The sequence below is a fragment of the Perissodus microlepis genome, chromosome 6 (genome assembly GCF_051167445.1).
Source record: "Perissodus microlepis isolate ML-2025 ecotype Zambia chromosome 6, ASM5116744v1, whole genome shotgun sequence".
Classification (NCBI taxonomy): domain Eukaryota; kingdom Metazoa; phylum Chordata; class Actinopteri; order Cichliformes; family Cichlidae; genus Perissodus; species Perissodus microlepis.
Genome location: NC_140466.1, coordinates 1,114,699 through 1,140,056, shown reverse-complemented (window position 1 = coordinate 1,140,056; position 25,358 = coordinate 1,114,699). Strand labels below are relative to the sequence as shown.

Sequence of the window (25,358 nt, the reverse complement as noted above, 5' to 3'; positions counted from 1 at the left end):
CAAAATAAAAGCTATACTATACGCTTCTTCTGGGCTATATTCTCAGCAGCATATTAAACATATCAGGTCCCCATAAGGAGAATCCTGTGCTAACGGCTGTCTAAATGACTCGGGTAAAGTTTGTAGCATGGTGCTTGTTGTTTTTGTCTGCTTCCACTTGTCTTTGCACGAGGATGATGTCGGAGTAAATGTGCAGTCATATTCGTTGTGTTCCCACTAGTGCTGTCAGCGTTAATCTGAAATGACGTTAACGCCACAACATGGCAAATCTCCTTTAACGAGCTACCGCGGATCGCCCCGTGCGTGGGGCTGGACGGCGTCAACACGTTAACGAGCTAACTGTGCTAACGCACTAGTTCCCACCCATGTAATTGAGCATTGCTGGCACATCTGACACACTGTTTTACTTTAGTCCATGACGCGCTTACCTTCAGGGTCATACGTCACATGAAAACCAAAATAGTTCCAAAGGCCAGATCTGAATGAGGGTGGGGGAGGTTCAGTTTGCCATGTTGCAACGAGCTTAACTTCTGTCTCGCTAGCTTGCGCTGCGCTCAGTGAATCTGCGTTCGACTACTCCGCCTAGGCTGCACTGTCGAGCGCAGATCCACTGAGCGCTCAACACAGACAGCATCGTCAGAAGGAAAGTTGATAAAATAAATTAAAAATTTTGTATTGTTCGATACATATGTGTACCGAACCGAAAGCACTGTATCGAACGGTTCAATATCGATACGAGTATCGTTGCAGACCTACTTTACACCTGCCGCGTGCTTTTGAATCAAATTTTAGGCAGAAATGTGACGATACTGAGCCGAGAAATGTTTGTATATGAGATCATAATAAGGATGAAGATGTTTTTGGGAGCCATTAATTCACAAAAATAAGCTAAAGATTAGTTTAGGTGTTACAGCTGCGGTTTCAGTTAAATGTGCAGAGAGATGTCAGTCATCAGTAAACAGCTGTATGTATCCAAACCTTCCTGCCCTGTGTGAAAAAGTAACTCGTTTCAAATCACGAGGTCTGATTACTGCCAGACCTGCTGCCATCACTAAAATAGAGGAAGACCAACTGAAGCAGACTGAAAGATCTCAAACAGCAGCACGCCACGATCTCAAGAAGCAGCTGAGGAGCAAAGTCAGTGACATCATCAGCCTGAGAGGGTTACAGAGACATTTCTAAGGCTGTGGGACTCCAGCGACCCACGCTGAGAGCCTGGAAACCATCGACGACTCGTCCAGGAGGTCACAGAAGAGCCCAGAACAACATCTATTAAGCTCAGCTAAGGTCAGAGGTCACGACTCAACAGTAAGAAAGAGGCGGGGCAAAGATGGGAGAGTCCAAGCAGAAACCACTGCTGACCAAGAAGATCACAAAGTCTCGTCGCACATCTGCCAACAAACATCTGGAGGATAATATTCTGAGGGCTGACGAGACAGAAGCTGAACTTTCTGGAAGCTTTGAGTCACATCTGCATCAGACAGCGTTTCATCCAGAAACATCCCAGCAGCAGCAGCCAGGTGGTGGTCGTGTGACGGTCTGGCTGCTCTGCTGTGACTCAGGGAACCACGCAGGAACCAGCAGCTCCGCCTCTGATTGGCTCAAAGGGACAAAATAAAGGTTCTGGAGCGTCCGAGTCAAAGTCTGGACTTAAACCAGACTCAGATGCTGGAAACCCTCCAGTGAGACAAACAGCAGGTATCAGGTTACACTCAGGACAGGCAGGTGTGGATACCTTTGTTCCCTTAATGAATGACATCATCATTTAAAAACCATGCCCGTGTATAAACAGTGATGTCAGTGTCTGTGCTGGCGTCCTGTGATTTTGGTTATTTGGCTCACAGACTTCCTGTCAGCTTACAGCATCCTCAGACTGTCCACACAGTCAGGCCGCTCTGCAGGCGGCCAGTGGGAGATAATGTCCCAGCCTCCAGCTGTTCATCATCACTGAGCGACCGCGTGTTTGTCTGGACAAACCGACACATACTCTGAAAGCTGAAGACATTTCTGAGCACAGTTAAGCTCAGCTGCACTACCTTAAGCCCAGATATGACTTCTAAACTGAAAGAAAGGAGGCTGAAGTTTTACATGCTCACTCAAACTGTCCTGATCCAAATGTGCACTCATCTGGAAATATGTCATTACAAACCACAGAAACAGTCACGGCTCGCACACATCACAGAAATACGTTTATGTTCGTGTCACCATTTTACTCCTTCAACACATCCTGTCTTATTTATGAAGCTGCTGTGTGAAAAGTGTCAGACTGATGGAGGAGGAGCTCATGCAAGAGAAACATGCGCACAGACACACACACATGCAGCGTGGCATTACCCTGTGGTTGTTGGTGTAGATGTTGGTCATAGATCCGTACAGAGGCTCTGCCGCTTTGAGGCCGTTGTCAGTGTTAATACGACGAAGGGACTCGGCTAGCTCCTCTGGATCAACTGCACCTCCACTGATCTACCGACCGACAGCATGCACACGTCAACAGAAAGCAAAAGGAAGAACAAAAGAAAACGTGCAGGCTGGGCCGCTCAGCCATTCAGTCAACGCAGGTAAATGTACAAGTTCAGCTGCTTGCACAGACTCACACAGACGCACAGATATGAACGCTGATGGATTTGCATCAGACGCTGTCTATGAGCTAAATCGACCGTAAAATGATTTTTTATGTGTTTTCTTTTCCAAAATTGTTTCCATGTGTGTGTTTGTTTGTTTTTATTTCATTGTGTTCACACGAAGCCTCTGACATGTAACAGTAAACTTAGTGTGTCTGCAGGTCTCTGTTCACATTCAGTCTTCAGACCCACAAGCTCAGCGTCCGTGCTTTCATCAGGACGTGTCAATGACACGTTTGTGTTGGCGAGTTGACTGAATGCTGATCTTCCAGCCCGCCGAGGTCGTGATCATGCACCGAGCTCAGGCTCATCCAGGTTGGATGGCTGCAGAAACACAGAATCATCACACAGTTACGGCCATGCTGCGTCATGCACCGATACAGCGAGATGACTCAAACATGCGGAGCGAGAAGCACCGATTCCTCCACCACTTCCTCCTCCCTCTCCGGCCCAGTTCCAATCCGACCTGGCGCTCCACGCTGAGCTGTTCTCCGATGGAAGCTCAAACGTCAGATGGAAGTGATAAATCCATTTCTGACATGCTCCCACATATCTCTGTCTTTCTATAAATTCTAATAAGAATAAAAATAACGAGTAAGCACATTTCAAAAGTGTTTCCATAGAAACAAACGAGATCTCGCAATACTGCAAGTCTGCGTGTGCAGGATTATCCGTGACACACGTTTAAAGCTAATCCAGACTTTTATCCTGAAATCTTTCAGGGATTTTTCCACCCTGGGATGGGCCAAAAGTGTACTTATGACTTCTGCACAGATATATGAAAAATTTAAATAACAGAAGTTGAAAGAGATTTTTTTCCTGGATGCAGCGAGTCAAAGTTTTCCTTAGTTTTCCTGAACTCTAAACATCGGACGAGGCTGAAAATTCCCACGATGAATGATTTGTGCTGCTGTCAGTGTTCCCCTCAGCCGGGGTGTTCGGTCTCAGCCCGGACAGCGTGGACCTGCACTCCTCACAGTGAGCCGGATTGGATCTGGGCCTTTCTCACCTCGTGCCGTCTCTGAGCAGAACGCTGCAATAACAACATGTCACCACACGGTGGCAGCCTCAGCCCAGAGCACACGAGTCACGGCGGTCCATCAGTCTGTGGATGCAGGTCACAAACTGTGTGTAGGTGTTCCTCACTCTGGATGGTGCTGCGTTCGCTGTGCTGTGCAGTGTGTGGGACTTTTCTGTACCTTGCTCTTATTCTTGTTGTGCCGTCTGAAGCGCAGCAGCTCTTTGTGTTGCCTCGACACAAAGTTAACGGCGGCGTACTCCAGCAGCGCAGAGAAGACGAACAGAAGACACACGGCCATCCAGATGTCGATGGCCTTCACATATGAGACCTGTAAACACACACACACACACTTCATTCAGCAGGCTGGAGGCGCTCACCGTCAGTGGTTTAACTTCACAGTGAGTCTCAAACGTTTCTCCGACTGCACAGATGTTTCATTTTTCTGCAATAATTATAGACTTTATTTCAGGGCTGCAGCTGTGTGTGTGTGTGTGTGTGTGTGTGTGAGTGTGTGAGTGTGTGCGTGTGTGTGTGTGTGTGTGTGTGCGTGTGCGTGTGCGCTGCTGTGACGCCCGTTGTGTCAAGAAGATGTAACTGCCCTCCTTTATGAAACGATGACTTATTCAGACACATGTAACATACTGGAGTGCAAAGCTCTGTTAAGCACTGGAAACATGAGAAACCTCCTAACCTCCACACACACACACACACACACAAACCTCGGCTGTTCGGCCTAGCCTTTGTGTGTGTGTACAGTATGTGAGGGAGGGATGAGTGTGCTGATGAGTTAATAAGGCTTATGTAACGAGCGCTCCGTGTCTGATTGTTTCTCATGCATACACGATACCAGAACAGGACTGTGGGGCTTGTTCTCACTCACGCTCTGCCAGACGCATGATGTGTGGAATAAACAGACTTCGGTTTGTGCGTGCAAAACATCCGGTAAGATGGAGGAGGACAAAAACTCAGCAGCACATCACCATGGTAACATCTGCTGCAGACCTAACCTGGTCCAAAGCAAACTCCAGATGAGACATTAACATGTATAAACCCCTGTCCACTCGACCAATCACATCGCCCGAAAACCCCCAAAACGTTCCTGGGTCACTGTGTGACCCCTGTGTCTGCAGGCTTTGTGTTCCTCAGCTTCACCAGCTGTCTCCAGAGTGGATGCAGGAGCTTTGTCTGGGCTGTGGTAGAAGCTGCTCTGAATTGTGAGGTTTTACATCATGAACAGCTGAGTGTGCGCTTTTGTTTTTCTGGGGTAGGAACGGCAGCGCTTTGGGATGGAGGCGGCTGAAGCAGGTGTGTAGATGTTACTCTGCTGCAGAGCAGCTACACCTCCACAAATACCAACTGAAGTGCCTGCGCATGGTGATGTGGCTGCTCTGAAGGCTGAGCTGTGTTTAATTGGACTGAACGGTAGAAGTAAAGAAATATGTTTGGAAGATGAAGGAGTCAGACAGACGGACAGTTTGAATGAATATTATTCTATTTTTTAACACTTGGTGGGATGAATTCCTGCCGCGCTGGACTGGAACAAAACTCCAGGGCTTAAATGATCAAGTTTAATATGTCAGTGAATGAGACAAAACAACACCTGTCTTACAGCAGCAGAGGAGACGCTAAGAGCTGGTGATGTGTGACCAAAACGAAACAAATCACTGCACCGAGCAGGCTCCACGAGACAAAAGGTGGATTCAAGTTCCTGATGCAGCTCCGTGGAGCAAAAGCAGGAGTTTCTCCTGAAGAGCGAGAGCTCGGTTTCTTCTGCGCTAACGTTTGAATAGCTGCACTGTAACGCTGTGCTGCTGGCAGCTGGAAGAGGTTCACACTTTGAATTAGGTAGCGTATCATCAGTGACGGTAATCATCATTTATTTACACACAAACGCTCGCGCCTGCAAGCTGACAGCACCAAGAACATCCATTTTATCATTATTGCAAACTAAATATTGTGATGAGGCTGTGTGACTCCCCCCTACCCTCCAGACGCCTGAGTCAACCAACCTAACGCTCCACGCTCCAAAAACCAAACACCAACCGAACTGCAGCTGAAACACAGGCAGGCGGAGCTTTTTATCCATATGTAGGAAACCACCAACAACAAAAAGCTTAAAGAGACCTTACCTGGCAGACCTTCTCGATGTGTATAGCCCCAAGAGAGCACTCAGATCCTCTAACTAACTGCTCTTCGTGCAACAAAGGCCCCGACCAAAGACCAGAGGGGACCGAGCTTCTGCAATGGCTGCACCTAAACTCCGCATGTCAGATTCCATTCAATCATTTAAAAGCTCACCTGTTCCATCTAGCCTTTGAAGCAAATTAGTTCGGACTTCCACCCGGTCTGCATTTGTGCTATGTAGCTGTAACTGTCACTGTAACTGTAACTAAACCTGTTTATTAACTATTTTTGTTGCCATTCGTTGGAATCTGCTTTGTGTGAAGCACTTTGATGGACTCTACCCTTTTTAAATGTGCTGTAGAAATAAATACTGATGGAATAATTGAGAGTCTGTGATGGGAAGGAAAAAAAGATGGAATGGTTGGAAGGCTGAATCTGCAGGAGAGAAGAGAAGACGTGGATGCAGCATCACCTCTGCTGGACACGCAGCGGCGGCTGAGGACCGCCTACTGTGAACCGCGTCATCATTACAGCCTCACAACGAACAACATGTCGTGCTAATATTATCCTTCATCTACATGCATTCAGGTAACAGTCCTCACAGTGTGTGCAGCGTGAGGCCTTTTACACACACACGCACACACACACACACACACGCACACACACACACACGCACGCACGCGCACGCACACGCACGCACGCACGCACGCACGCACACACACACACACACACACCTTAGGCAGTGAGGTCCTGGAGCCTGAGCTCTGCGTCGTCATGGTGAGGACGGTGGTGATGCCCAGGGCCACGCGGGCCGGTGCGGCGTCCATGTTGATCCAGAAGGAGACCCAGGACAGGATGACGATGAGCAGGGAGGGGATGTACATCTGGATCAGGTAGTAGCCCATCTGACGCTCCAGGTGGAAGCGCACCTCGATGCAGGTGAACTTTCCTGCGACAAAGGAGCGACGGTCACAAACCTGCAGACAGGAAAACTGCAACACCGGCTTTGGCATGAGTGACGGGGGCGAGAGGATACTCTCACCTCGTAGCCGACTCGCTAGCAGCATGGCCGCTTCACCTGTCCCTCGGCCTCCTTTAGCAGTAATGATACTTGTAACATATGTGTACCTGGGGCTTCTGTTTAAGACACCACCAACTTGTTCATGTGTCTAACCGCTTTTACCCACTCGGCGACACACCCACCGGGGGTCAAACTCTGACTCTGTTCTGCCAAAACAATGTGGGACTCTGTAGTTTTCTCTGGTCCCCTCCCCAATCAGACCAGGAGTGACATGTTTAGCCGCATGTTCTCCTTAAACTGCTGGCTGTCTGAGTGGTGTCCCAGAAACGATGTGGGCTTCATAGATAATTGGCAAACCTTCTGGAGGAAACCTGGTCTTGTTAGGAGAGACGGCATCCATCCCACTTTGGATGGAGCAGCTCTCATTTCTAGAAATATGGACAAATTTATTAAACCCCCCAAAATATGACTATCCAGAGTTGGGACCAGGAAGCAGAGCTGCAGTCTTACACGCCTCTCTGCAGCTTCTCTCCTCCTGCTACCCCCCCAAAAACCCATCTCCATAGAGACTGTGTCAGCTCCCAAACAGACAAAAAACAAACTAAAAACCAGCAACAAACAACTTAAACATAAACAATCACAAAGAAAGAACAATACAGTATCCACATCTGAACCAAAGAGTAAAACAGTGAAATGTGGATTATTAAATATTAGGTCTCTCTCCTCCAAGTCTCTGTTAGTACATGACTTAATAATTGATCAACAAATTGAATTACTCGATTAGCCTGCACTTCGCTCTCACACTGCAGGCCTACTTGTTGTTCCTAGAGTATTTAAAATGGGAGGCAGAGCCTTCAGTTTTCAGGCCCCTCTTCTGTGGAACCAGCTTCCAGTTTGGATTCAGGAGACAGACACTATCTCTACTTTCAAGATTAGGCTTCAAACTTTCCTTTTTGCTAAAGCATATAGTTAGGGCTGGACCAGGTGACCCTGAATCCTCCCTTAGTTATGCTGCAATAGACGTAGGCTGCCGGGGGATTCCCATGATGCATTGAGTTTTTCCTTTCCTGTCACCTTTCTCACTCACTATGTATTAATAGACCTCTCTGCATTGAATCATATCTGTTATTAACCTCTGTCTCTCTTCCACAGCATGTCTTTATCCTGTCTTCCTTCTCTCACCCCAACCAATCACAGCAGATGGCCCCGCCCCTCCCTGAGCCTGGTTCTCCTGGAGGTTTCTTCCTGTTAAAAGGGAGTTTTTCCTTCTCACTGTCGCCAAAGTGCTGCTCATAGGGGGTCATATGATTGTTGGGTTTTTCTCTGTGTGTGTTATTGTAGGCTCTACCTTACAGTATAAAGCACCTTGAGGCGACTGTTGTTGTGATTTGGCGCTGTGTAAATAAAACTGAATTGAATTGAACTCGCATAGTAAACTTCCAAATTTTGGTCCCTACAAACATATGTGTACACACACACACACACACACACACACACACACACTACATCCATGTCTGGTCAGGACCTGCTTTGTCAGTCGGTTTGTTTCTCCCTCACTTTGTTTTTCGACTCGATCCTTGGAGCACAAACGTGACGGATGAAACGTGGCAACCGTTTCATCCTGTGTGCATCTTACCTGCATCCTGATGCTTACGGCAGTGTGTGTGTGTTACCTGTGTTGTAGTGCTTGGTGCAGTATCGGAGGTCTGATTCATCTTTGAGGATGAACTGTGGGAGCGTGAGGCCCTCGGCCACTTGAACAGGTCCGTTCTCCTGCCACTCAAAGATCAGGTCGTTCATGGTGTACCCGACTGAAACACAGAAATTATGAGAGACAATAGATTTAAAAAAAGGCCACAGAGCACAAGTCTGTGTGTAGCGAGGAGTTTGACCATCTTTTGTTCAGATTGTGTCGACTTGTGTTCGCACTCTGGTGTATGCGGACTGTCGGTGTTTCAGGGCAGCAGACACGTTTTCCTTCCTCGTGGGGCCTGCACTACGACGGATGCTGAACACACCCAGGGTCTCCATTTATGCAGCTTCAGTGTTTTTAATGTTTTTAAATGTGCATCTCTGTGTCGGCATCGTTTCCCTCCTGTGGTCCTCGGTCTCTGTGTTTCAGCATCACTGTGTTTTTGGTTATTTCCTGTTTTATTTTGAAGGTTACTTTCCTCTCGTGTCTTGTTCTGATTTTTCCCCCTTTGTGACCGTCTGCTGTGTTTTCACCTGTGTCTCACATGGTAACTGGCCCGGTTCTTGCTCTGTACAACATGCCTCATTTACACGAGCACAATGATTCGTAAATCTCAGATTTTTTCACAACCCAACATAAAAAACACATCAAATGTTTAAAGTGAAAAAACTATGAGCTCATTTTGAGTTTGGGGGCAGCAACACGTCTCTAAAAGATCTGCAGGGCTGCAACAAGAAGCTGGAAAAGTAGGTCGAACACTGAGCTGCTAATCAGGCTGTCAGCAGGTCAGTCACATGATCGGGTATAAAAAGAGCGTCTCAGAGAGCCAGAAGTTCTCAGAGGAAACTGCATCCACAAACCGGTTTTCAGAACGATGCTCCTCACTGTGAACATCTCATCGTCACCATGTGGAGGAATCTCTGTGCGCAGGTTAAAGCAGAGAAGAAGCCAGATGTGACCGGCGCCATCTCCTCTGGACCAAAGCTCCTTTAAAACTGATCTGAGGTCAGACCCATCCAAACATGGACGCCGCGTCCTCGGACTGAAGAGGAGAGCATCCAGCTCATTATCAGTGCCCAGGTCAACGCCTGCAGCTCTGATGTTTCGGGGGCGTGCCTGTGGGACTCACAGCTGGCACATCTGGATACCAAAAAAAGGAGGAAGCAGAGCGAGGCCTGCTGAGCTGTGAAAGTCCAGCAGCTGCTCTCCGCAGCTCTCAGACGCTCACAGACTGATGTTCGAGGACGACGTTTGCAGATCGCTGCAGCCTGTTTTTGTGTCAGCGCTGATTTCCGGCTCTGTTTAGCTTCTTTAGTTTTCCCATTTTTAGGACTTGTGCATCTCATTGGTGCGTCCCGTCCTCAGCACACAGGACACTGGATGTTTTTAGACAGAGCTCACGGCCAAACGCGCCACGAGCACAGATATCACCACACACATCAGAGAGGCACTGAAACGTGCCCGAGGACAGGCCAGAGATGGCTGGATGATGCAGGAGGCTTGATGTTAATGCAAACAGATGCCGTGATATTATTCTTGTTTTCACACATGCATCTTATATTCAGCTTTCAGTGGCCCCTCTTCTTCTGTGTCCGGGTGAAGGCAGAGGGAGAGCGGAAGCCACGTATGAATGCGTGCGGTCGGAGCGCTGCGGGGCTCTTCGGCGAGCGCAGGAAGCAGCTGGTATGTGCTGGTGCAAGCCTGCAGCCATGCACAGAAAGAATGAGTTCATCCTGCTTCTTAAGCTTCGGCTGAAAGTGCGTGAAAAGTGTTTGCATGTTAAAAAAGAGAAAAACAGAGGAGAGCGCGCCTGCAGCCTTCCACACGAGCATCTGTGCTCGGCTCGGGATGCTTTTAAATCTTACGACGGCCTCCGGTGGCAGCGGCGGCCGTGACTGTCGACTCGCTGCACTTACGAGCTCGGCTGGTCCCGGACGCGACCTGAACGGGTTAGGCTGCAACCACAGCCTCCAATTATGTTTCATGGAACGAGACATAAACCTGGACCGAGGACTTTCTGTCCTCGAACACGGACCACGTCACGACCTCTGCATGTTAGTATGTCCTGATGTGTCCTTATGGTTCCTCTGACATCAGGGAGCAGCAATGCAAATAATCTGTGCATGTCTGTGTGTGCGTGTGCTTACCTCTCAGTGTGTGTGTGTTTCTATGTGTGTGTATGTGGGTCAGAGAGGACTGGAACTACCAGTGAAGATGAATACGCTCTTCGAGGGCTCTGTCCCTGAGGCCAGGCCTCTGATTGGGCGGACGATGGATTCGTCATTATAACTGTATCAACATCATTAAACACGACTGCTTCCTTAAAAAGATATGCTGCTAAAATATGTTCCCATGGAGGGAGAGGGGGCCTGCACTAAATATACTTCAGGATGGATGAATGAATCTCATCTTCATCCAGCTTTCTGGAGCATCATCCGCACGACATCAACAGATTTTGAAATCATGGTATTGTTTGCAGCACGGACTTCCTGCGTGTGCAGGCAGCACACGTCCGAACAGAAGCAGCGTGCTAAATATTCAGAGTCACGCACTGAGCCTCTGTGGGCGCGGAGACGGATCGGAGAAGACGTATCGCTGGGATCTGGAATATACATGTTCACGCGGAGCAGAAACACGACAGGCGGGGGCGGGGCGCTGTATGTTTAAGCACACAGCTTTAACCCGAGGAACTTCCCTCTCCATGACAGAAGTCTTAATCCACACTCGGGCTGCTTTTATCTGTCTGTGAGGGGGGATTTAAACATTATCTACACGGATCAGAGTTTTAATCTCATTCTGAGCCTCGCTGGGAATGACTGCCGCTGTAATTAGCTCGTGTCTATCTCTGTAAATTCACAGCTGCCCAGAGCCGCAGCCTCTGAAGCATCTCCCATCAGCTGGTCAGAAAGTTTAGCTGATCCAGCCGCAGCACACGTCTGCTTCAGAATCAAGGCGACGGCCGACAGGAGAGCAGACCCTGCTAACAGCTCCCCAAATGGCTCTTTAAATGTCAGCTGCATTTTGGCTCATGGTCCATTTAAGGTGGACTGTGACCAAGTAGAAACCCATCCCATAACGGACGCTGTGTCCTCTGGACTGAGGCTGAGGAACCATCTGGCTTACTGTCAGTTCAAAGATGGTCCCCCCGATGGTAAAGAGGGAGGGGTGCAGTAGTCCACATGGCAGGGGGAACTTGTTCATCCATGGAGCAAACAGGCTCTTTAAATGTCAGCTGCATTTTGGCACCAAAAAAGCGATCTGTTAGTGTTTTCCTGTATTCGTGTACGGATTCATCTCCCACCGAGGAAACCTTCAAAATGCGTCGCAGGCGAGTTCAGAGTTTGTTCTGTGGACGTGTGAGGGTTGGTGTGACACAGGAGGATGCTGGGATAGAGAGAGAGATGCAGGCAGGTGAAGAAGAAGCATCTCCGCGTGCGTATGAACACACGTGTGGCAGAATGACACGGCTTGTCAGCTGCTGTTTGGCTGCTGATGTGAAGACGAGGACTCTGTTTTCCCAGGTGTGCCTGAAGGAGTCGCGGGGCACAGCTGAAACAATGAGCTTGATTTGGAGTCAAAGACTCCGCCCCATCATCAGCCGCCCTGTCGTGTTGTGACCATAAATTTTAAATGTTCATATGTGACCGAGTCGCAGCTCCTCGATGATGCATCCTTCTCTGCACCTTGACCATAACATTGCGTCTCCTGCAGTTTTACATTGACGGTGGACATTTAACTGCCCTTCTAATTGTTGGTGGTGTAGTGGTTAGCACATTTACCCGGCAAGCTAAAGTCACCGGTTTGATTCCAGGTAGTGACACTAATCGCATCAGATGTAAAAACGCTGACAAACCAAAAATCTGGAGCTGAAAAGAGCTTCTTTGTAATTAAGAACGGGGCTCAATGGGTCACAGCCTGAATGAAAGGTGTTTCTTAGCCCTTTAACCCAGGGGTGTCCAACTGCAGGCCTCGAGGGCCGGTGTCCTGCAGGTTTAGATGAGTCCTTGATCAAACACGGCTGATTTAAATGGCTAAACGACCTCCTCAACATGTCTTGAAGTTCTCCAGAGGCCTGGCAATGAACTAATCATGTGATTCAGGTGTGAAGACCCAGGGTGAGATCTAAAACCTGCAGGACGCCGGCCCTCGAGGCCTGGAGTTACCCACGCCTGCTTTAAACCCTTTCCGTCACCAGCGACGGGTTAGGGTTTAAAGGGTTAAAGACACACTGTACATCGTTCATACTGAAAGTGCTGCGAGTGTGTACAGTCATGCAGTACTTACAGCTCTCCAGCTGCATGATGCACGTCTGAACATCCATCGGGAAGTTTTTTAGATCCATGGGACACGACAGAGTTAATGTTAGCCTGAAAAGAAAGAGACGAGACACTGAAGACCGAGACCGTGGGTTCAAAGTCACAGACATCGTAATGTACCAACATCTCAGTTTATATCAATGTGCCACCTGCACTGTTGGAACCAAGAGGATACCCGATAATATCAGACTTTATACATCAAAATATTCAGAAACGAGATCCCACTCAAGCTGACAAACTTACAGAACCACTGTCAGCATCTAATGTTTAAATCCTAAAGCCTGGGGGCCGGCACATGAAGACCTTCTCTCTTTGACTCGCGATGGACATAAAAAGTTCCACTAAACCCAAAAATGAAGAATAAATGTTTAATCGGAGCTCATATTATAACATTTGCAAGTCAGATTAGTCAAATGAATAAATGCGGTCCAGTGTTTAAACGCGACAAGCTAGGAGTGAGAAAACAGTGTCAGGCCAGCGGACATGTGGCGAGGCAGCAGCGAGCTCAAATCAGAACATTTCTGAAAATCAGCCTAAAAATGCTCCAAAGTTTGGACCTGTTCATTAACTAACCTGTAAAGCACTTTACTTTTACATATCAAAGACTTACATTTAGCACCATGAAGTCTGAGGCGATGGACTTAAATCCAACAACAGGAAGATATTTGAAACATTTTTATATCAGTGACCTGATTAAATAGACACGACTGCAGACGTGCATATATTCATTCTGCAGATGCGTCTTCCTCGGTATCTCAGAGTTCGCTGCGTGCCTCTGGCTATGAAAGCATGCATGCATGTATGTACACTGCACATGGCTCCTTGGTTTCACGCATAAAGGAGCTTGTACCTTCAAATTACAGGAAATAAACAGAGGTCAGAGTCACATGATTCCGTGTGTCACGAAGGTTTTTCTTAACCGTGCTGCTGCTCACCTAATAGAGTACAGAACATTGCCGTTCTTGAATATCCTGAGCAGTTTGTTGTCTGTGGTGACTTCGTGGAAGTGGGCTCCCTTCTCGTTGGCGAAGAACAGATCCGGTTTCCATATGGAGTCTAACATAGAGGGATCCAGGTCCAGAGAGTCATCGGGGTATTCGGAATACGCCAGCCTGGGATCATTCCACTGCTGACGGAGGAAGATGTTCACTCGGTAGTCCTGCAGACACACAACATAACACGAATAAGTCACACATAGAGAAGCACATGCACCAATGTCCCACATGCTGTTGTTGTTTTACACATGCGACTGTCAGAAACGTAAAAATAAATAACCACAGAAATCATTTACACGAGAACAGGCGGAGAAACTATACAGTTGTCCCTCGTGACCACGTGGAAACCATCCTGTGGCCTGACTGACTGGAAATCAAGGATACCGCGTTCTCCAGACTGATGAGGAGGCGAACATCCAGCTTGTTATCAGGTCAAAGACAACGAGGAGGACGTTAGTCCACGTCCACGAAGCCCCATCAAAGCTCTACAGGCAGCTGATGGAATCTTTTTTCAGCGAGAGACTCAAATCCAACAGCGAGTGAGTCTATAGAGTCTAAACTGGCCTGCAGCGCAGACCTTTCACACACTGACGTGTTAGGGAATGAAAAGCATGACAAAGGAGGCCCTGCATATTGTTGCATTTCCCCTGACACACAGATATGCATGCTCGTGTTGTCTGAACAAGTTCCCTGAACATGTTCTCACAGGGCGAATATAAATTGGGCTACGTGTCGTTTCACAGAGGTCCTGGAACCTGATTCGTATAACCAATCACTGAACCCGTCATATTTTTGACTGAAAGGCTTGAGGTGTACACAGATGAGACAGAGGCCTGTAAATCAATTATAGACCTGTGCATCAGTTGTGCTGGAGGATAGCATGATGCAAACATGTGAGTGAACACGTGTTCATGCACAGGCACACCTTATAGGCGGCTGACGCCTCGTTACTCCCATCAGTATACGCAGGCATGAGCGTGCAGCAATGTGACTGCAAATCAGCCTTGAAGTGTTCTCGAGGCGACTCCTTTCTTACAGCTCAGTCGAAGCGCAAAAACAGCAGCAACAAGTTATATTTTTAATGCTTTGGACAGGAAGTAGCGTTGCCCTGTTTGCTGCTGTGAAGACTCAGAGATGATAGTTTGAGTGACTGCAGGGGCCACAGCTTGGTTCAGTGTGTTTGTACAGATGGATGTAAATCAAGTTCCTGTAAGGAATCCCACAAGGCTCAATTTTAGGCCCTGTTTTATTTTCATGTCTACAGCTAAAGTGCACCTTTAAACAGATGGCGCCACACTCGACTGGGCTTGAGCCAGCCTACCTAGAGATAGATAGAAAGTAAACTTTAGAGACCTCCTGGTTAAATAAAGATGAAAGAAGTAAAAGTAAATGAAAAATGGTCTTTGAAGGAACGGTACAAAGAATGGGCAAATTCATCAAGTCAAACCATCACATCCTTTACTCTGTGACTTACAAACCCTTATGTGACATCGTTAATCTTCCAGAGACATCTGATCACAGCAGGGATCCCATGGAAGAATTAAAAATATATAAGATAACTAATTCATTATCAACAACCATATTCCTTGGGTTGGGTATCAACACCAACAACGACCGCATCAGGCAATATAAAAGAAGGAGCTGGGGTGGATGTGGGTTGCAAAGTAGCTTGCAGGTAGGTGTGCAGCAGCTTTGGAGAGGCTAAAGCAGTTTGGTCAATCTGATATCCTTGTGTCAGTGTTGTTTATGCACCAACATTGGATCTGACCAATCACAGTAGCAGTGTGGTGATGTCATAGTTTTGTGACTTGGAAAAAACCTGCAGATGTCCACTCAGGAAAAAAAATCTAACAAAGAGGGTGGTTAGGGTGTGACTGTGTTTCCATGTCCCAGAACTATGGCATCACTACAGTGTGATTGGTCACTTTAACCTGGACCAACATCAGTGATGATGATCCAGGAACAACACCAACACGACGACATCAGATCAAGTTGTTAGCAAACTGAATGTTCAGCTGAGCACTCAGATCGGCTGATCTGCCGGGATAACAGCTAGAGACCCCACAGGGGAGTTTGCATGACTCAGCAGGATCCTTCCTCTTTTCCTAAGGACGCAGTTTAGTGAAGGAACCAGCTCCATTTGTCTGTTTGAGGATTTTTTTGGAAGGTTTAACGCTCCACGAGGATAAAAGCAGCACAGCCATCTGCAGGAAACATGACTGTTTGGTCCCTCGATGGTGAAGCGAGTGCCCCGATGACACTATCACTCCACTGCACGACAGCTCCATAGAAAATTCCCAGAATGCACTGTAAAAGGCAGTGAGCATCACCGCTCGCCGTGCTCACTGAGTGGAAGTGACATCACTGCTCTTCCACTTCAGCAGAGCTCGGGCGGAGCTGGAGTCGCTGTGCAGCGAGCACACATGTGGCTGATGAAACTAACTCAAACAGCGTCGATGTTTCTGAACGCGCTGCTTTTATTTCACGAGCTGCGACTCCTCCTCAGACGTGTCGCAGGGCCCAAACCCACAACAGCCCTGCCACAGCTTCAGCTTAGACATTTCAGATTGTTGTGTAGCCTACCGACATACAACAGGAGGGCAAGGTGTTAGGAGCACCTAAGTGAAACACAGATCAGACGCCCGCTGTAGGACAGCAGAGTAAGAAGGTGGATAAAAGTGGAGCGAGGGCAGAGCTGTGCGGATATTACATTTCACAGGTGACTTATTCTGCACCGCTGCATCACATTTGCAGTCGTAGGAGAGCGAACGTCATGATCACGGCTCCCAGGGAGTCATGTTGCAGATTCATTGGTGTCTCAGCGCTCACTGACGCAGGACTCAGGAAATACTATTCACTGTGCAGCGATGCAGTGGCTGACCCGGGGCGATCCTGCACGCTCTCACACTCCTGATCTCTGCTGGCAGCCAGAGAGTCCTGCATCTGTTCAGCTATCAATTATTTTAGCTTTCACGCAGTATTTGCACCGTGCATGAAACACAGAACCTTTCTTTCATAGTCCTGTTTCAAAATCCTTCCCGGTACACACTCGCCCCGTGCTTTAAGTATTTACTGCAGTCTAATGAAGCAGAGGGGAAGGTAAACAAATGCAACACATTAGTTTGAGTTTGCATTTTTTTAAATGCTTCAAAATGGATCAAATAATGAGCAGTAGTAGTATTAGTCCGCTGTAAATGTGTCGGTTGTTGTCATGAACCACAGGAAAATTCCCCGAGGACGTCGTTCTCATCGCGTGTTTAAGCTCACTGCTTTGGTTTCTCTGAGACTGAACTGTGCAAACATACATGGAAATGCAGCAAATCAGGCAAAAGCAGTGTGTGTCCAACTCTAACGAGCTGTAAAGTGAACGTTTGGTGTGAACACCTTTATCCTTCAGCACAGACTGAACTCTGAGTATCTCCAGGAAAAGTTCTCCAGGCTTCTTGAAGGACATTCAAAGCATTTCTTTAGGTGTTCCTGCCTTTAGCGCTGCTGCTCCAGCACCACCTCTGGTCCCAGAGCTCCGCCCACAGTCCTGTCTTCGGATATTTAAGAAATGTGGTGCCATCGGCTAATAATTCAAACATTTTAAAACCAATAATCCTGTGCACGTTTAAAAGGACAAAGGACGTGTGCTCACTTTGTCCACGCAGTCATCTGTCTGTGACAGCAGGGAGCTGCTCTGAGTGAAATCTTCACCTAACCAACAGGTAACAGAAGCTACGTCCACCTCTGCAGCCAGCACACCCACTGGAAACGCATGCTTAAGATGAGCTGTGGGTGTTTACTGCACCCAAGTGACCAAAACTGAAGCATTCAAGCACCTTAAGGGGTCGGCTGTAAACCGACGCACAGGTGCACAAAAACCTTCTCACACAGGGTTTAACTGAAAAAGGTTCCAGTGAGGACAACCATCATCATGTCTCTCTGTGCAGACATGCACGCACACACACACACACACACACACACACTGGATTAAAGAGGATGGAGAGACTGAGTGAACAAATAAAAAACTGTGTAACAAAAGTAAATCTGTTTATCAGAGATAGCGTGGAGCCGAGTGAGCCAACCTGGCTCTAAGCCCTGTGTGTGTGTGTGTGTGAGTGTGTGTGTGCGTGCGTGTGTCTGTGTGTGTGTGTGTGTGCGCACGTACAGTATGTGTGGTACTGTGTGTTAAAAAAATCACTCTGGAGCTCTGATCCTCTGTCTGATATGATGCTAAAACTGTTTTGGGGAAAATGTGTGTTAAACAAAGAAAAAGTGTTACAAACACTGACTCGTTGCCATTAAACTGATGTTTCTCTGAAAGGTACTTTTTATAAATTCCTGCATTTAAAATCGTTTAAACCCTAAAAATGAACTAAAGCTGCTAAAAGAATGTGAGCTTTGACTTTTTGTCCAGGACTTGAAGACACATCAGCTGAAGTTAAACTGGTGCTGACCCGGGCATTTTTAGCAAATAGTACCACATATTTTTATTTATTAAAGGTCTGTTTATAATTTCATAACTCCAAAATAGATGTTTTCATGAATTTAAGAGTGCTTATTAAGAGTTTTCATCTTTAAAGATTGATCGGCTGTACTGATCGTGTCAGATCTCTATCAGACCTCCACAGCCCGTCGGATGGATGAGTGCTACATCAGGACATGTTTGATGTGCTTCTAGGATTCCTGACAGCGTGCCCTTTAAGATGTGAACAATTATTATTGTTGTTGTTACAGTTATTATTTCTGAAGTAGCTTTACTCTTTTTTCCACACAAATCATTTCCAGTTTTTATCTTATCTGCTCTGCATAGTTTGCTTTTACCTATATTTGGTACTCATCCATCCATCATCCATCCATCCATCATGCATCCATCCATCCATGATCCATCCATCCATCATCCATCCATCATCATTCATCCATCCATCCATCATCCATCCATCCATCCATCCATCCTTCATCATTCATCCATCCATCATCATCCATCCATCATGCATCCATCCATCCATCATGCATCCATCCATCCATCATCCATCCATCCATCCATCCATCCATCATCATTCATCCATCCATCATCATCCATCCATCATGCATCCATCCATCCATCCTTCATCATTCATCCATCCATCATCATCCATCCATCATGCATCCATCCATCCATCCTTCATCATTCATCCATCCATCATCATCCATCCATCATGCATCCATCCATCCATCATCCATCCATCCATCCATCCATCCTTCATCATTCATCCATCCATCATCATCCATCCATCATGCATCCATCATGCATCCATCCATCCATCATCCATCCATCCATCCATCCATCCATCATCATTCATCCATCCATCATCATCCATCCATCATGCATCCATCCATCCATGATCCATCCATCCATCCATCCATCCTTCATCATTCATCCATCCATCATCATCCATCCATCATGCATCCATCCATCCATCATCCATCCATCCTTCATCATTCATCCATCCATCCATCATCCATCCATCCATCCATCCTTCATCATTCATCCATCCATCATCATCCATCCATCATGAATCCATCCATCCATCCATCATGCATCCATCCATCCATCCATCCATCCTTCATCATTCATCCATCCATCATCCATCCATCCATCATCCATCCATCATGCATCCATCCATCATCATTCATCCATCCATCATCATCCATCCATCCATCATGCATCCATCCATCCATCATCCATCCATCCATCCATCCTTCATTTCATCCATCCATCATCATCCATCCATCCATCCATCCTTCATCATTCATCCATCCATCATCATCCATCCATCCATCCTTCATCATTCATCCATCCATCATCCATCCATCCATCATCCATCCATCATGCATCCATCCATCCATCATCATTCATCATTCCATCATCCATCCATCATGCATCCATCCATCCATCATCCATCCATCCATCCTTCATCATTCATCCATCCATCATCCTCCATCCATCATCCATCCATCCATCCATCATGCATCCATCCATCCATCCATCCATCATCCATCATCATCCATCATCCATCCATCCATCATCCATCCATCCATCCATCATGCATCCATCCATCCATCCATCCATCATCATCCATCCATCATGCATCCATCCATCCATCCATCATCCATCCATCCATCCATCCTTCATCATTCATCCATCCATCATCATCCATCCATCATCCATCCATCCATCCATCATCATCCATCCATCCATCCATCATGCATCCATCCATCCATCCATCCATCATGCATCCATCCATCCATCCATCATCATCCATCCATCATGCATCCATCCATCCATCCATCCATCCTGCATCCATCCATCCATCCATCCTTCATCATTCCATCCATCCATCATCATGCATCCATCCATCCATCCATCATGCATCCATCCATCCATCCATCCATCCATCCTGCATCCATCCATCCATCCTTCATCAATCCATCCATCCATCCATCATGCATCCACCCATCCTTCATCATTCCATCCATCTATCATCATCCATCCATTATGCATGCATCCATCCATCCATCATCATCCATCCATCATGCATCCATCCATCCTTCATCAATCCATCCATCATCATCCATCCATCATGCATGCATGCATCCATCCATCCTTCCTTCCATCCATCCATCATGCATCCATCCTTCCATCCATCAACCCAACCATCCATCCATCCATCCATCATGCATCCATCCTTCCATCCATCAACCCAACCATCCATCCATCATCATCCATCCATCATGCATCCATCCATCCTTCATCAATCCATCCATCATCATCCATCCATCATGCATGCATGCATCCATCCATCCTTCCTTCCATCCATCCATCATGCATCCATCCTTCCATCCATCAACCCATCCTTCCATCCATCCATCCATCATGCATCCATCCTTCCATCCATCAACCCAACCATCCATCCATCCATCCATTCATGCATGCATCCATTACTTAACAAATATTTTAGAAATCTGTCAAACAATTGTTTAAAACAACAGCTATATTATTATTTATTAGTAAGATAAACTGAAACTACTAAAATGTCCTTATTCACACATGATAACCAAAGAATAATATGTATTTTCAAGGCCTCATTTTCCTTGTTATCAGTATTGTTTTAAGTAGTTTTCCTTCTGTTTTGCTATTGAATATTGAAGACTTCCCAGCTGTTCCTAGAGCCTAATTTCTAATGAAACTTTGGTGCGATCCATCGTTGAATCCACTAAATCCCAGATCTGATCAACAGCATTGAGCGGGACTTTGAATTGGCCCGTCCTTCAGTCCCAGGACTCTAGATTATTTTTCCTGCTCAAAGAGTCTCTGCACAGCTTTAAAGAATGGTTGGGGTCATCATCTTGTTAGTTAAGAAAAGACTGCATGATGCACCAAGATGTGGAGCTGGTGGTCCTCGCTCGGTGTGGGTGTGGTGTATCTAGCATCCAACGTTCTCCATTCAAAGCAGACATAAACCGAAGGGTTCAAACTTGGACTGGTCCATCCAGAGTAGCTCCTTCCAGTCATCTACAGTCTGGTGATGCGCACTGAGAAATCTGAGGCTTTTCTGGATGAATAATGGCATCTTAGCAGCTGTTTGTTGGTTCGTTCAGTCGTCTGCTTTTACTCACACTGGAGACTTTGTCAGACTCTGATCTCTGCCTGAAGGTCAGCAGTGGACTTCCTTCTGTCTCTAGTATTTAAATTCTTGAGTTTCCTGACATCTGCCTCCGTCAGCCTGCGTTTTCCGCCTTGTCCTCGGTGCATTCTCTAAGTACCCGTCTCTCCCTCGACTCTGAAGTGTACTCGACCGCACAGCGAGGACACTTCATGTCTCACGCTATTAGTCTCAGAGAGCGTCCAGCATCACGACGCGCTGTAACGTCCACCCTCTCCTGTACAGTCACTTCTCTTTTTACTGCTCGGAACAAGAGCGAGACGTCTCAACCTGAATTCATTATAAGTTTTCTTTAGTAATGAAAGATATTTATCACTAATTCAACCACATTTTTCTGCTTTTTTTAAATCCATGGAAACAACAGCAATAATTATATTTTAGAATCAAAAACATTATTTAGATTGAAGAGTCTGGACACGCTCTTGCATCAACTGTTTCAGAAATATAAAGAGTGATTTTGGTAATTACCAATAATATTGATTTAGGGCAGCTGTGACATGTTTGATGAACTTTATTGACAGCGATCCAAAGACAAACTGGGCACTTTGGGTTCAGATGTACCGGTGCTGAAGGTCTACATGTTCCTAGAAATGCAGATGCTGAACTTTTCAGTATGAACGTGTTTACGACCCTCATCAGTGCGATCACCGCCCTCCCAGTTTCTGCTCCAGTTATCGTTCTGGGGTTCTTAGCAGAGGTGGACGTGTTCAGCCGGTTAGCGCTCAGCTGTTTGAAAGGAGCGATGGTTGAATCCTGACCTGAAGTATGGCTGCCCTGTCTTCTTCCTCTTTACGGATACCAGATTAAACTGTGCTTGACCACGCCCCCCATCAGCTGATTTTAGATCTAACGCTCAGTTTTCCAAATCTCTCGCTGGATTAGCAGCTTTAACATACGTCTGCACATCTCTGCTTCATGTTTTCACGTCCAGTGAGCGTGGTGTCCTAGCGCCACGTGTGAAGAGGACAGACGCGATAAAAGGTCTAGAAACTCAACGAGTCCACATAAAAAAATAAAAATGTGTTGATCAGAAGGTCACATATCACGGAGGTGGACAGTCTGGTTCTTGCTTGATGGGAATCATGTTTTTTTAGTTTTCCAGTGTCTTCAATGCCCAACCACTTCCTAACACTCCAGCGACCCAAACACTGAATCATGCTCGCTGGTGACCCTGCAGAGGCTCGCTGTATTACAGAGTGCAGGGAGCTGCTGAGGAGCTCGGTGGAGACGTCCGTCAGAAATCACCTTCTCCTGAATGTCAGGAGGACAAAAGAGAACGTGGTCTATGGGCTCAAAATGTGGTCATAAATATTTTGTACTTGTAAAAAAGATTTGTATGTGTAAAAAGATTTGTGTGTGGACTTAGCCCAAAAACCCCCTGCAAGTTACAAGTACGAATTTTGACCCTATTTTTCTTCCTTTCATCTGATTGGTCAATGTCATGTCAATCACAAATGTAACAATCCAATCAGAGAACAGATGGGTTTGGCTGTTGGAGGGGCGCTTTTTTGAACTGCAGGTCTTTGAAGGGAATAAATGCCCTTTTACATACCAACCCAGCGTTTTCCTTCATCACCACGAAGGAAAACAGTCTGTGGTCGTCCGAGTTTGGTGATTTTTGTGTCACAGGTCTACGTGTTTAATACAGGGACTTCCACAGCCTTTTCAACAGCGCTGCGGACCGCGGGGTGGGGGCGGGCAGTGTTTTGGAAATGACAGTCTTCATTACAAAGCTTTCTTCGTTATGAATTAGCATACATGTTTTTATTGAACATTTGAAGAACCAGCAAAAAAAACAGAAACTCTTGTAGAGGACATAAAGTCAGAGATAGAAAAGACAAGGAGCAGGTGCATCTAGTACAGGTAGAGCTGCTGCAAAAACCCACAGAGCCCAGCAGCCAGCAACAAATTCTGGATCCTTTGCTTTTAGTTAGCAGTTAGCATTAGCAGCACATCCTGCGTCTGATGTGAAAGGACTTTTATGCTGCGCACTGTGACTCACAGCAAGTCCCGGGTCAGCCCTGACTTTGTGTTAAACTAATCCTAAAGTAATAATGGTATTTCTAACCACTGATATAGCACAACTTTATCCTTTCAACAGCTGCTGAAAGTTAGGGGACCTAGCTGCTATCGGATATTTATATAGAGATCCTCCAGCTTCAAACTGTATCACCCTTCAAGGACCTGCAGTTCAAAAAAGCGCCCCTCCGACAGCCAAACCCATCTGTTCTCTGATTGGATTGTTACATTTGTGATTGACATGACATTGACCAATCAGATGAAAGGAAGAAAAATCGGGTCAAAATTCGTACTTGTAACTTGCAGGGTTTTTTGGGCTAAGTCCACACACAAATCTTTTTTACGCACACACAAATCTTTTTTACAAGTACAAAATATTTATGACCACATTTTGAGCCCATAGTGGTCGCCTTCCAGAGGAAAACAACTGCGACTAACACTGTGAAAACATGGGTGAGGAGCTGGAGCCATCACTGGCATCTGAGTCAGCTAAGGTCAGAGGTCACTGAACAAACTGCTCTCCATCAGGGAAAACATCACAGCTGCTCCCCTCCTCATGACCGAGGCAGCCACAGAGCTTCAGTCATTCTCACTGCAATAAACCATACAGTGACACACACACACACACACACACACACACACACACACACACACACACACACACACACACACACAGACACACACACACACACACACACGATCATAAAAATTCAGGTGTGTCAGATAAATAATAAAAGTCAAATGAAAGCAATATCGTACATTATGAAATTTCTCATGACAGTTGTCACACAGCAGGAAAACACACACACACACACACACACACACACACACACACACACACACACACACATACACACACACACACACACACACACACACAGGGCTCCATCAGAGCAGCTCCCAGCAGTGCACAAAGCACTTAGACCTTGTCGCTTCAGTCATCCATCAGCTCGTCCATCCATCTTCCGAGAGCGCTCCGCGGATCTCGACCAGCTCTGCTCAGATAATTATGCAGGAACACCACAGGAAGTGACCCGGTGTCAGAGCAGTTCAGACCACAGAAATATTTCATTCCTTATATTTACAGATGTAAAGTCTCAGACGTTTGTGGGTTTACAGGCGCCTAAAGCAACCCTCCCTCGTTTTAAACCCACAGAGACCGGCTCTGTGACGAGCAGATGAGGCAGCGTTTTTGCTTTTTCCATCAAGTGCTTCAGTTTTTATTAGTAATCACTTTAACTGTTAACCAGATAAGCAGACAGTCCAATCACATGACCCCGTAGCAGCAGCAATCGGTGACAACGGGAAGGAAAAACTCCCTTTTGACAGGAAGAAACTCCAACAGTTGGAGTGAGGAGACGAGAAAAGGGGAGACGAGGACAGATCAAAAAGGATGAAGGTTAATAACGTGAAAAACATGAAGTGTGAAAAGAAAAGCCCCGTGCATGACGGGTAGTCCCCCAGCGGCCTGAGCCTGTAGCAGCATAACTCAGGGCCACCTGTCAGCAGCCTGAAGGCTTTCAGCAGTTTTTACATGATGAGGGATGAGAAAGGTTCAGCACTGCTGCTGCTGCAGGAGTCCCACTCTGTTTCCTGTTTCCTGTTTCCTCTTCCTGCTTTTACTCTCTGAATATGTTTTCTGACTTTGAGCATTGTTTGCGTGCAGCGAGTCGTGATGTCACGGATGCTTTTAATGACAGACAAACCAAAATAAATATTAATACTACATTTGCAGAGTGAAGTTCTGAATATGCATTGTGTTTTAAGGGGAAAGAAATCACCATGGTTGTTGTAAATTTATGTCTTAGCTGATAAAGTATGAATGCACGACATCCTGGAAGAAATCACAGCTACTTT

General features: G+C 46.5%; 1 protein-coding gene across 3 annotated transcripts in view; it reads right to left on the bottom strand.

Moving 5' to 3' along the window:
- LOC146384752 (glycine receptor subunit alphaZ1-like) overlaps positions 1–25,358 on the bottom strand; it is a 50,939-nt gene that overhangs the window by 5,744 nt on the left and 19,837 nt on the right. For 2 of the 3 annotated variants that reach the window (XM_084929816.1, XM_084929814.1), the window contains exons 4-9: positions 13,732–13,955; positions 12,765–12,847; positions 8,461–8,598; positions 6,501–6,715; positions 3,821–3,970; positions 2,335–2,463 (exon numbers count right to left, since the gene is read on the bottom strand). In XM_084929816.1, coding sequence (XP_084785942.1) covers positions 2,335–2,463; positions 3,821–3,970; positions 6,501–6,715; positions 8,461–8,598; positions 12,765–12,847; positions 13,732–13,955 — 939 coding nt within the window. The remainder of the gene's footprint in view (positions 1–2,334; positions 2,464–3,820; positions 3,971–6,500; positions 6,716–8,460; positions 8,599–12,764; positions 12,848–13,731; positions 13,956–25,358) is intronic. The other variant, XM_084929815.1, reaches the window with a different exon arrangement.